The 13,763-nt window shown below is 35.2% G+C and overlaps 1 protein-coding gene and 2 long non-coding RNA genes across 3 annotated transcripts in view; 1 reads left to right on the top strand and 2 right to left on the bottom strand.

The window, feature by feature from the left end:
* Positions 1–59: 59 nt before the first annotated feature.
* LOC126746988 (uncharacterized) lies at positions 60–716 on the bottom strand. Its single transcript, XR_007664057.1, has 2 exons — positions 569–716; positions 60–492 (listed from the first exon to the last, which is right to left on the bottom strand). It is a non-coding gene; the product is annotated as an uncharacterized LOC126746988 (long non-coding RNA).
* The window catches only part of LOC126746983 (serine/threonine-protein kinase S6KL), an 18,757-nt gene continuing 5,492 nt past the window's right edge, over positions 499–13,763 (top strand). Inside the window, exons 1-5 of the mRNA XM_050455407.1 lie at positions 499–721; positions 802–908; positions 10,396–10,624; positions 10,686–10,809; positions 10,889–10,996. Of these exons, the coding sequence (XP_050311364.1) occupies positions 653–721; positions 802–908; positions 10,396–10,624; positions 10,686–10,809; positions 10,889–10,996 (637 nt within the window). The 5' untranslated portion in view covers positions 499–652. The remainder of the gene's footprint in view (positions 722–801; positions 909–10,395; positions 10,625–10,685; positions 10,810–10,888; positions 10,997–13,763) is intronic.
* LOC126746989 (uncharacterized) lies at positions 8,382–10,136 on the bottom strand. Its single transcript, XR_007664058.1, has 2 exons — positions 9,493–10,136; positions 8,382–8,706 (listed from the first exon to the last, which is right to left on the bottom strand). It is a non-coding gene; the product is annotated as an uncharacterized LOC126746989 (long non-coding RNA).

Raw genomic sequence — 13,763 nt, 5'->3', positions numbered from 1 at the left:
TAGCAAATAAATTTCTTTTATCAACAAAATCACATAACCTGACAAAAAAAACCATAAACAAAAATACAAAAATATTTATTCAAACATAATAAGTTATATAATCAATACAATCATTAGATTAGTTTGCTTGACAAAGCAACGACCCTATTTAAAAAAAAAGTACATAGTTAAGTGGTGTGTTTTATTTATAACTATTTTTTAACTGAATAACAAAGTACAAAAGTTAATACAAAAAACAACAGTACGAAAAACATTTGAATAAATTTCTAAAAAAACACATCAACCCTATTTGGGTGTTCGTCTATAGTGTAAACATAGTAGCAAGAAAATATTTTAAACCTTTCAGATTTGACAACGTTGTCGGTGCGCCCTCTACCTCCCACCTCACCGTTAAGACATATTAGACGATTTCCGTTGCACCATCGACGAATCTTCCGTCCTTGTCGTTCGCACGGCAACTCCCTATCAAGAATCCGGGAACGCACGTCGCTTCTTGATCGACGAACAACAACAAGCAAAACGTCTATAAAAATTTTTGACAAAAGATTTCATTTCTACTTACTACTACCTGAATAGAATTTTTTCGGGGTCAGTGAAATGATTTTGTTTTTGGTAAAAAGGGACAGTTTCTTAACGAGAAAGGCCTCTTCTTATGGGCAACAAGGGTTCCTCAACTAAGGATCGAACGAGCGCCGTTTACACCAGTCACAGTTTACAAAAGGTACCACAGGAGATATTCTTGTAATTTTGTTGTTAAACTGCGTCATTCTTATAAATATGTTTTTTTTTTATGATTCGTAGAAAAGCAACTCGGAACACAACAGTTTAAAGAGCTTTCTGAGCGTCGATAGTCAAGAATCTACTTGTAGTACTGTATCCAGGCCCTGGTCAAGGGTTTCTCGAAGAAGGTGAGTCATTTCGGTTTACTTGCTTGTACTTGATCAAAGAAATTCAGGTTTTTACTTTATGTCAGAGTGTTATTAGTAGGACATGAGCTTCTTTGTTCCCATTTTAATAAAATCGCTTTTTGGTAATCGGCAATTCCAGCTTTGCAGCAACAAAAAAGTTTGTTCTCCGGGGAAGCTTCTTATGGCAATTTTTCAGTTTATAATTCAATAATATTATTATTAATTGTAAGTGTTTATTGCTATTTACTCATTTTTACAATTACAATATTTTAATAACTTTAAACAGCTTAAGGATAGTTCATACAAATTATCACTCGATATGCACAACCTATCACTATTACAGTCATAAAACAAAACAGGGTTAATAAATAAATAAAAGGAACAAGAAAAAGCAAAAAATAATCACAAAAGAACCCAACAAATTCCCTGTAAAACATCCCAAAAGTTGAAGTCACAAATTCACATCAATCTAAAATCCTACAGGAATTAATTCACACTTACACATTTTACAAATTACAATATTATATACTTATACATCAATAAAATCTTAAAACTTTAACATTAAAACATGTTAAAAAAGGACACGGTACACTTAAAATCTCTGCTAAAAAGGATTTTTTTTATTGATGTACTGTTAGGTATTGGTAAAATTACATCGTTAGCCCTTCTACTCACTCCAATTTAACAAATGTATCTGGTAGCACTTTTATGCAACACTTTTGAAAAGTTGGTCACAATGTGCACCCCAGAAACATAATCCATACCTTAGATTTAATTCAATTAATGTAAAATAAGTATTTTTGGCAACACTAAACTCAACCTCTCGGGACATTTAAGAGCATAACAATTTGGTGCTAGTTTATTGCTTAGTAGCCTAATATGGCTTTCAAATTTTAATTTATTGTCTATGCCTATTCCTAGCAATTCAATTTCACTCAAATTATTTAAAGCACTTGTACCCAAGTATACTTTACTAAAACAGCATTTAAAATTTATAATGCTGGTTTTGGCAATATTTAGAGTTAATTTATTACAGTCACACCATTTTTTTATCACAGCAATGTCCCTATTTATTCTTCCATTTAGATTTGTAGCTTAATTGAAGCTTAATGCATAGCACTGTTGCATCACATGCAAATCGAGTAAATTTACTTGCAATATTTAGACTTGCAATGTCATTTATGTACCATAAAAACAACTTAATATTTGTTCTACAGAAAAGTTAGTTCTCGAGAATAACAACAGGAGCCATAATGTTATACAGATCCTTAAAATCTCTTTGTTCTTTAATTCTCTTTAAAACAGAACTCTGTAATCATAGTTGTCAACAGAATCAATTTTGGATTTTGCAGTTTCTATCGCAACTGTTTAAAACCTTTGAATATAATGTGCATAGACCAGGCATATTCCAGCAAAGTGCAGTAGAGAATGCAAATAGGAGGGTAGAATCTCTTGTGTAAATCTCTTGACGATTTCTGTCATTCCAAGGGCTTTGGTACAAATTCATTTATTTATTTATTTATTTATTTATTAACGGAATCCATTTACAAAAGTGTTACATAGCATACCCATACAAACATATATATACAGATACAAAACTATCTATAAATCAATGAAAGGTGTAGATGAGTTAATTAATTAAAGCCCCTATGAAATAATATTCTTTAACTGCCCCTTAAAAGATGTTATCCTAGAGTCAAAAAAGTTTATCTGTCCTGACAGACCATTAGCACTTCAAGCCATTCGTGTAATTGGCTTGTTAATACCATAATTGGTATCGTGGAATGGGACTGAAAATATTTCTGATTGTCTATTCAATCTGGAAGGCACCCTAAGATTAAAAAGAGACAATAACTCAGGACAATCTATAGTAGCATTTAAAACCTTATGCATAAAACATAAGTCCAGTAATGTTCTTTGTGACTGACTCTAGTGTGGGTAAGTTCAGGTTATCCCTGACCCAATGATAGTAATACTCCTGTCTCCTGTAACCTCATCTAAAAGCAGCTATACCCTTAAAAATTTATTTTGAGCCTTTTCAATCCACCCAATGTAGCAGTTATATGAAGGGGACCACACAATTGAGCCATACTCTAAGACGGGCCTAACAAGAGAGCAATAAAGCAATCTAAAAGTAAACAAAGACAAATCCGTTGTAAACCTGGAGTCTACATTGCTACATTGTTTATTTTATAAAGAAAAGCAATAGGGTTTCTTTGCTTAGAAAAAGTAATCTTGTGGCACTTACTGATATTAAACGACATTCTATTCAAGTGGCACCAATAGAAAAACAAATTAAGGTCTTTTTGCAGGAGGACAGCATCATAAAGGGATGTGATAAGCCTAAATAACTTCACATCATCAGCGAACATTAGCAAACGACTGATTGGCGTTTTTGGGTACTATTGTTAATCTTGGGATGATCAGGGTGAGTTTGTTTGGGGCAAATCATTACTCAAAAACTTTGCCTTACTCTAAACTTACCCTAAAAGCTCATCATAGTAGATTTGACTCTTCTTGATTCGATGCAAGTCCCTATATTTTGCAATGTGTGATTGAAATTTTTACAAATTCTTTTAATATTTGGAGAGATTAATTGCTATAGAACTGCTAAGAAAACTTAAATTTAGTTGGCTCAAATGTTTCAGATGCTAAAATTACTTCTTTAGGAAGATTTGAGCAGAACATATTAACAGCTCTAAATCCTTATCAATTTCTTTAAAGGCTTTGAGATCAAGATGTTTCTGGTATAATAAGGAACTCCCAAGTAATTAGAACATCTCTGTTGGTTCGCGCAATGGTAATGTCATCTGCAAATATAGTGTGGCGGTAGTGACACATTTATAAATATAATACAGATTTTGCATCGCAAGTTCTCTTAGGGCTTCTCATTTCTTTGTTTAAATTTTTTTTGTCAAAAATTGTCGCTGACTTGTAAATTTCAAGTTTCCAAACTAAATCAATCAAAAAAAAAAAAAAGCAAAACAGAACAGGGCCTAGTGGGAGCCCTGCGGTACCCCAGATGACGCCAAAATTTCAGTGGAACCTCCAAGATTAACAATCAATAGGTCTTTTTTTGGGGATGAATCTCACTCTGCCAGAAGAGACCAAAATATTTAGGCTGGGGAGAGAAGCTGCGGATAAACGAAGACCCCTTAGAGTGATCCTGCCAACAAAAGAAGAAGCTCTGAAGGCCCTAAAGAGTGGCAAGTTACTTGAGGAGAAACAACCAGGCATTTACATGAAAAACGATCAAACAGAGGCCCAGAGAACGTTCTTGAAGGGGGTTCTGGCCGACTTAGAGGAACAAAAGGCCGAAGGAAGGACCAATTTAATCATAAAGTACTTAAATGGTATACCTACAATTATCGAAAATCGTTTTGGTATAGTAATTTGAACTCGGTGGTGAACAAGATAGACGAATGGAAAGCAAGAGTTGCAACAGCGAATCCCACTTTTATTATGCCTGACAGAAACATGGCTGCAGGGCGGCATAAGTGATAGCCTGATTAGCATAGATGGATATAATACATACCGCGGAGACCAAAAATCAAAAAGGGGGAAGTGTATGTATTCTGGCCAAGGAAAAAATTAATGGCTTTAAAATAAATTGCATTTTCTCGGATATATCACAAATTCCAAACACCAATTGATGCAGTATGGCTGGATGTCTAGATATGTGAAGTGAATTTGTCTGTGGCTTGTTTATACAGACCTGGAACAACTACTAGCGAAGAGGTCAATACCCACATGATAGATACTATAAAAAAGACATACACATCATCAAAATGCCCAACAATTGTTGTGGGAGGCTTCAACTACCCCAACATTAAGCAGGATTAATGAACAAAAGTATCAAGTATATTGTATCAAGAAATAAGAGCCCAGCAGTTGATTGATTTCCCAACAAGATACAGAAAAGACCAAAGTTCCCTTTTGGACCTCTTCATAACCAACGATCCTAAAAGCATCTTTGATCTTTGCTCAGAACCGCCCATTGGCCGCAGCCACCATGTCGTAATAAAAGCAAAAACACAACTAAAAATTCCACCCAAACAAACACAAACAATTGTAAGAAGAAACTTTTACACTGCAAACTATGAAGAAATCAACCACTTCATTCAACTACAACCAGCGCATGCGAACAAATCGACCTTCGAAAACTTTCAAAATGTTGTGAATGGTGCTATCGAACAATACATTCCTACCAGACGTGTGAAAACAAACCCCCAAAAACCATGGATAAATGAAAATATTGTCAAAGAAATTAACAAAAAACGGAAACTCTGGGAAAAGTATATAACAAACAAAACTCAGGACAAATATTAAGCCTATATGTGCCAAAATAATATTACCAAACATAAGTTGAAGCCAGAAAGAAATATGTAAATCGCAACTCAAACTCGAAAATCTCAACCATAACCCTAAAAGATACAGCAACCCAGCAGTTTCTAGACAGCAAATCCATGGCGGAAACATTCGCAGCACAGTTTGATACAGCATTCACGAAGGATTCATATCCAATTCCATTATTGCCTAATCACAGCAGGGTGCAACCCTCAATTGTAACTATTCATTTTACAAAAGAGAAAGTCGAAGAAGCGCTTGAAAATATGAAAAGAGACTCAAGCCCAGGACCAGATAAATTCCCAACAGTTTTCCTTTAAAATTGCAGAAATTCCCTCAGTCGCTTGCTTTCGGGGGCAATGCAGGAATGTTTGGAACAAGGAAAGATACCAAAAGAATGGAAACATTCAATTGTGACACCACTGTTCAAGAAGGGAGACAGGAACAAACTGGAAAACTACAGACCTATCAGCCTCACATGCAACCCACTGAAATGTATGGAGAAAGTAATAGTTAAGGAGCTCATAGCATTCTTTCTGGAAAATGGTTTAATACCTGCCTCTCAGCATGGTTTTTTACCTAAACGTTCAACAACAACAAACCTTTTAGAGTGTTTGAATGACTGGACAAAAAATCACGACATTGGCCAGCCAACAGACATAATATATCTTGACTTTGATTAAGTCCTGCATAAGCTCTTAATGGCAAAGCTGGAGCATTTTGGAGTCAGAGGAAAACTGCTTGATCTGATCAAGGCATTACTGAATGAGAGATTCTACCAGGTTATAGTCAATGGGGAGCTGTCCAGTCCACATCGAGTGAGCAGCGGCGTTATCCAGGGATCGGTAGTTGGCCCAGTGCTTTTTACATCATATTTGTTTGATCTAGTTGGACTTATAAAGATGGACACAAGTCTGTTTGCAGATGACTGCAAAATATATGCTAATCCTCTAACCAGCGCAGCGCGCTGCTCCAGACAGACCTGCAAAATGTTGAGATGTGGTCAAGACAATGGGGTATGAAACTAAACACATCCAAATGCACAGTGTTGAGGATCGGTCCAGATAATCCTGATAATGAATATTTTCTGGATGGATGTGCCTTAAAATCAGTGAGCGAACAAAATGATCTAGGAGTCCTAATAACATCAGACCTAAAATGGGAACGTCACATAACCAGAATCAGTAAAACCATCATCTCCGAGGACATACAAGGAAGCTTGAAAAAGAAAGAACGGCAAAACTTCCCAGAAAAAATGTTGTAACAAATCGTGCAGTGCACTTGTGGGACTCGTTAAATCAGGAAACGGTGACGGCCCCAAATACGAATATCTTCAAGAATCGCGTTGATGTTGAGCTGGGACAAAATTCGGAGAGAATGATCCACTACTGCATGTGAGCAGGTCCACCTACTCAAGCCTGAAACATACGGAAGAAACAATAGCTTCATCGGTCTCACCGCCTGCTATTGTCAACATAATAATAATAAATAATAATAATACCTCTGATGAATTCGGAGATCCGCTGAAGAAGAGGCCACACAATACCTAAAGCCCTATAAGCTTTTGCAAGAGTACTCCATGGTTAACCCGATCAAAAGCTTTGGAAAAATCTGTAAAATATCTGTATATATCAGGCAATCCTAGGACTGACCAGACAGTCAAGCAGCTTTGGCAACTCAGATTGGTTGCACACAGCCTGATAATTGGAAATTTCATTTCTACCATCAGATTTTAAAATGGACTTCTCTTCCAGAGAGTGGGATAAGAACCAGTACCCAGAGATTTGTTAAAAATGAACAGTATCGTTTTCGTAAGAACACAGACACATTTCTTTAGGAAGAATGCCAGAATCCCATCTCTGGACCATAGAGCTTATTCTTAGAGGAAGTAATATAACGTCATAAACATCCTGCGTTGACAGAGTTAAAGTGCTCTACAGATCAAAAGATGGTATGTCATTGACTTGCTCATCTGAGTAGACAGATGAAAAGTATTCTGCAAACATATCCGCAGTATCCGAGATATTCATGCTAATGCTGTTATGTCATTCTGGAAGGAAAGGCAAAACCAGTTCTTGATGACCAGAAGTACCCTGGATTGCCAGCAAGATTCATTTCCACCTTATTAGTGTATTGTTGATAGCACTACTCACATTGATGTCTCAAAAATACAAATTCATTATGTTGACCACTAATTTTAAACTTTTTGTGAATTCATTTCTTTCTTATGATCAAACTGCGAAGCTCTAAAGAAAACCAAGATGGAAAAGAAAAACTTTTGTACCTCTTTAGAGGAATAAACATTTCCATCAAGGAGCAGATCACCATTATAGAAAATTGAAACTATGACATAAATAGATGTCCTCTCCCAAAAACAATTGATTCCAGTCTATCCCAGTAAGAGAATCGTTAATTGCTATGTAATCTTCCTTACCAAAATGATAAAAATATACCTCATATCAGAATTTTTTTGCACAACAAAGGTCAAAACAAATTGCTGTATGGTGTAAGCTATTCTCAAAAATTTTGTCTATTGCACGTTGGATACTAATGTGGACACTAAGGCAACCCCATTTACCTGAAAAAAGTTATAGAAGCTAAAGCAGTTGGCCAGAGAAAGCACAGACATGTTCAATGGATTCTTAAATAGGCTTGAAGTGGAGATGGAGATGGTATATGTATAAATGCAACCAACAACAAAGCTTTGATTGTTTATTGTGAAAGTCAAATAGATCTGATAAATATCCACATCAACAGGTGGGATAACAATAATTATATGTGTACATACCTTCTTTTTAGCCGCAATCGATACACCACCTCCACGAGCCTTGGTAGTATTCGTGCCCATTTGACGATCATATCTAAATCACAGCAAGAATCAAGATCACAGGTAATTTGAGTAAATTTACCTGTGATCTTGCCATGTCATTTATGTATAGTAAAAACAAACACAACAAAGAACTTAATATTTATTCCACAGAAAAGAATAAATGAAAAGGTGCTCTCACATGTTAAATATTAAAACAAAAAAATTACTCTACAACAGCTTTATTGAACCACATTTGAGGTACCTTATAGTATGTTGGGGAAATGTTCCAAATTATTTATTAAATAAAATACAACGAGTGCAAAATAAAGCAGTTAAATTAGTTTATTCTTTAGATTATTACACACCAAGTGATATAATTTATAAAAATACTGGTATTTTAAACATTAATCAATTAAGAACCTATGAACAAATTAAATTTATAAAATGTATACAGTTAAATAATATTAAGACTAGTTTAAAGGGAAAATTATTACAAATTAAAGACTGTCAAAAGTATCAGCTAAGAAATAAAAACATGTTGAGAAATGCATTGGTGCGAACAAAAAAATGTCAGGACTCTCCATTACATAGTGCAATAAGTGTCTTCAATAAAATTCCAGAAACTATTGTGAATCTAAAAAGCTACAAAAATATGTGTAAAAGACTAAAACAATACCTTAAGGTAAACTAAATAAATATATTAAATATGTAAGGCTGTAAGCCATAATCTCTATATTAATCAAGTAATATTGTACTAAATTTATTTAGAATTATGTTCCTAATTTTGTTGTATTTTTTTCTTTTTTTTTTTGTTAAGTTTTAGGCCCTGGTGCCAGTTTGTAAACTGTTTTTGGGTCATAAATAAAGTTATTAAGAAAAAAAAAAAAGTACAGAACTCTATAATCATAGTTTTCAACAGAATCAATTTTGGAGTCTCTATTGCAGCTGTTTGAACCTGTGAATATAACGTGCATACTGCGGAGTGCAGACTGAACAGACATACTCCAGCAAAAGTTTGATCAAAGTGCAGTAGAGAATGCAAATAGGAGGGTAGAATCTCTTGTACATCTCTTGACGATTCCTGTCATTCCAAGGGCTTTGGTACAAATTCAGATAATATATATGAAATTTAAATGACAAAGAGAAGTCAAATACAACTCCAAGATTCCTAATTGTTGTCACTTTTGATAGTGGTGTATTCTACAAGACAAATTTTTTAGCATTTTTATGCTTGGAGAAACAAATACTGGGGCATTTTGTCCTATATATGGTTGGAACCTTTGGAGGGACACTCAAATCACAAAACTATTAATTTTCTGATGATGTGTGATGATCGTTAGTGAAAGACATGTCAAGTAAAATAAGAGTTTTCATTACTATGGCATTTATTTTTTGATTTTAATATTATTTATTCAGAGGTTTCCTTACCGCAAAGAATTTCTCTTCATGGAATGTTCAAATCAAGCAAATCCTCCGAAAGGTAGGTCTTAATATCAGAGTAACACTTCAAAACTAAAAAAGCTTTCAATTATGTCATTTGGCAATTTATTAAATACTTTTGGACATATTTTCAGGATAAAATTTTTTGAATGAGTTTAGCTCATAGGATATAAAGCCATTGACATTTACAATTTGAGACCTGTTTGATAGGTAGCTGTAAATCCACCTCATGAAATTGTCAACCCGCAGTTACTGCTCCAAGAGTATCCCGTGATTTATCCTGTCAAAAGGGTTAAGTAGATTATTTTCCAAAAATCATGGAAGACACCCAGTTCTAATGCTATTCATTAAATATCCAATAACAGGCGGTTAAACCGATGAAGCTATTGCTTATTCAAGTATTGTTGCTGTGCACTATAGTGGATCATCACTTCCGCACTAACTGGAAGATTAATTTCTTTATAAACAAACTGTTTTGTCACAAATGACCTACTTCAGTTACAGTTGCCTTTCTTTAGCCCCTTTATCTTTATATGCCATTCATGGGTAAATATACGCATTTCAATTAATAAACATGCTCCTATTCAATGATCTCTTTTTATCAATTTTTCAAACACTTAATCATAGTATAAATTATAATAATTACCCAAACTATGTTATATGTTTTAATTGCCGACGGTTATTGCGTGATTCTCCGTCTACAATATGTGCAAATTAACTGACTATTAATTTTTTTTTATACTGTTGTTTTTAAGGAAATTTACTTGAGGAAGTGAGCGTTGTTAATCTGTGCATTTGCATTAGAATCAATAATAAACTTAAGGTCAGGGCTTATCTATATAGAAAACTGATACGGATTGTTGTCACACATTGATGTCTAATTGATTCTAGGCGGCAAGAATCGACTTTGACTCTTCCTTATGAACCCTGTAAGACGGCGTGGCCGGTCTCGCAGTTAGAATCCTTGTTTTTGCCAGATTTCCCGGTCAAAAATTACCACAAGGACGATAAGTACCAGAAATTGCCCCAAATCAGTAGCGGAGCCTTCGGGAAGATTTATCAAGTAAAAGATACGGAGGAGAACAAGATATTTGCTTTAAAAGTTCTCTCCAAATCTAAAGTGAGTCTGCCTGCACGTAACCAGTCTGTTTATCAGCTTATTAATGAACAACTTTTAACAGATAATTGAAAATAACTTGGTGAAGCAAGTGATCGAGGAGGTGCAGATCCAAAAGGCTTGCGGCCACCACCCTTACATCACAAAGTGTCTTTTAAACTGGCAAAGCCGTAAACATTTGTATATCGGTAAGTACTGTTTGTTTATTATTAAATTTAACGGCTGCTTTTATAACAAAAGCGTTATATTATTTAATTTTATTGGTAGCTACGGAATTCGTGGAGGGCGGCGAACTGTGGTACTTGCTCGACAATCTCGGTCCCTTGCCAGTGGAACTTGTACAGTTGTATGTTTGCCAGATAGCCCTGGCATTAGGTAAGGTTGATTTTCGTTTATTTTATTCGAAAAATTTTCCGAAAAAGGGTTTTCCTTCATAAATCAACCTTTGGTCATTAAATGTCGCCGGAAAGGGTTCGAACTTTTAGTACCTGCTGGTGATAAGGGACAGTCCCGATGGTTGGGTGTAATTTGAAGCAATTTTTGCTAAAGTATTCTCTCGTAGAGAGATCGGTTAGCGGGATATAATCATAATATTAAAATAGGGTAAAAAACTTGTTTATACAGTGCCTTCACGATGAAAGGAACAAATTCATTGCAAATTCAGGAGTTTTTTTATTTTATTTTTCGGTATGTTGTGTATGTTATAAAATAATATACCGGGTGGTGCGTCGCCGAGCGGAACATAGGAAAACCCATGTAAATTTTAAGGAGGTCAATTATTGGCTTCCCTGTACATTTTATAGAAAAAATGTAAGATAACTTTTTGAACAGACCAATCTGGCAAACCCTTGTGCAAAGTTTTAAAAAATTTTAATAAGCGAATCTTGAATTATTCAATTAAATGTAGTTGCAAAATTAGCAAATTTTCGGTTCAGGTAAAACAAAACGGGCACCACTAAAATGAATATTGTCACTGACGTGTCAATAAATCAGTGACAGTCGATATTTGAAAACAAGTATGAATGGTAATTCTGCAGTTTAGTGGCTTTTGTCTAAACTAACGAAAAATTATGGGACTTTTTGCACAATGGGTAGATTTGGATATATATTTTTTATTAAGAGTGGCGGAAATCCAAATTTTATAACGACGAGGGTGTTATCACGCACTAAATCACTCACTATGTGGGACGTGATTAATCATTAGAATAACCCTGTATTCGATTAGTTTTGTCAACAAATAGGTGACAACCTGAGGTGAGGTTAGGTGTGGTGTTGCCAGTTCTGTCGTCAACTGCGTTTTGTCATTCTGCAGCTTCAGCCTTGACCCCCAATGTGGCTGACCCATGAGTGCCTTCTCTAAAGTGGCGAATTCACTCTCAATTTTTTTAGTGAAGTGAAATGTTAGGTATTATGCGTAAAATAATTTCACAAAAACTGTTTTTACCTTTTCTTGTAACTAAATCTATTATTACCGAAGACACCCATAATGTATTATTATTTTGGTAATTTTCAGATTTTGGCCCGAATTAAAAATAATATGATTCTACAGTTTAGCGGCTTATGTCAAATTTAGCGTATTTTCACCGGTTTTCTTTTTTAAATAGCGTAATTTTATCTGGAAAAAATTAATAAATTGGCGGAAGGTGTATTTTGCAAACAGTTTCTTTATAAACAATGTGAAGTACTCACAAATGGGGGTAAACTGATATTTAAATTTTTTCCTGTTTTTTTTTGCATAATTTCATTGTCAAATGGGTTGTCGACTCTGGGAGTATGTGTGCATTGTTTCGGTTTGTTCCATACCTCTATCACATCGAGGGGAACATAAGGCTCTGCGCATAGACCATAGATATACCCAACCCAACCCATCCCATCCCATCAACGGGGGGCATAAGCCCAACGTGTGCTTAACATTTACGAGGGGTTGGGTTGGATTAGGTTGGGTTGGGTTAAAATAAATTGTCTTGAGTTGAAACGTCGAGCACACTCAACATTTACGAGCACTCTAAGTGTCTGAACTTCATACTTACATTTTAGACAAGGTCAGCCAGGCTGGGGACAAGGCTTAAGCTGCAAAGTGACAAAACGCAGTTGACTGGAGAACTGGCAACACCACACCTAACCTCACCTCAGGTTGTCACCTATTTGTTGACAAAACTAATCGAATACAGGGTTATTCTAATGATTAACCACGTCCCGCATAGTGAGTGATTTAGTGCGTGATAAATCCCTCGTCGTGAAAAAATTTGGATTTCCGCCACTCTTAGCGAAAGATATATACCCAAATCGGGTCCGGTAAAGTTAAAGGGACGTCTAAAAACCGATTTTTTTTTGAAAATTTTTAAATAGAATGTTGAGTTTGAACATTTTATTGATAAAAAAGTGAGGATGAAGTAAAAAAATGCAAAATTTTAAAAATTATATAGGATTTTCTACTTACGTATGATTCACAATTACACCCGGCTTAACTACACTCTATTTGCGACTAGGCATCACGTTGACCATTATATATGCTATTAATTTAAATTTAAAGCCTTTTAAGACGTCCCTTTAACGGACCCCCCAAATCTACTCATTTTGCAAAAAACCCGACCATTTTTCGTCAGTTTTGACAAAAGCCGCTAAACTGCAGGATTACCCTGAAATGTTTTTAGTTTATATCCCCACCAAGTCCATTCCGTCCATTTCAACTATTAAACGTATTGTCAATAAGTTCGAGTCCAAAGGTACCGTAAACTGGGTCTACTTGCACACGTTTTCAGCACATTTCCCAATGTATCCCCGTACATTGTAACTTTACAACTTTGCAAAAATTACATTGTACCGACCTATTTAAGGGCTACTCATTTCTTTAAAAAAATCACAAGTGTAACAAAAACAAAACATTGGCTAATTATTATTGTCAACTAGGAAGTCCTTGTTGGCATCACTGTCATCGACTGGAGATTCACTGTTTTCCGAATCCTCACACCATTCGCATTCAAAATAAGGGTCTTTGCTGTCTTTATTACAGGGTCCACAAATCCAAGCTCGACACTTCCAATCAATTGCGCCTCTGTAGTCTTTCCAATTAATCTTGCAGATACCACACTGGGAGTTACTAGTCTTTCTTTCTCTCTTGCTTTTCCTGGTAGGGAGTTGC

This window comes from Anthonomus grandis, chromosome 18 (assembly GCF_022605725.1).
Source record: "Anthonomus grandis grandis chromosome 18, icAntGran1.3, whole genome shotgun sequence".
NCBI classification, from domain to species: Eukaryota; Metazoa; Arthropoda; class Insecta; order Coleoptera; family Curculionidae; genus Anthonomus; species Anthonomus grandis.
The sequence above is the reverse complement of the archived record's forward strand: the minus strand, read 5'-3'. Positions and strand labels throughout refer to the sequence as shown.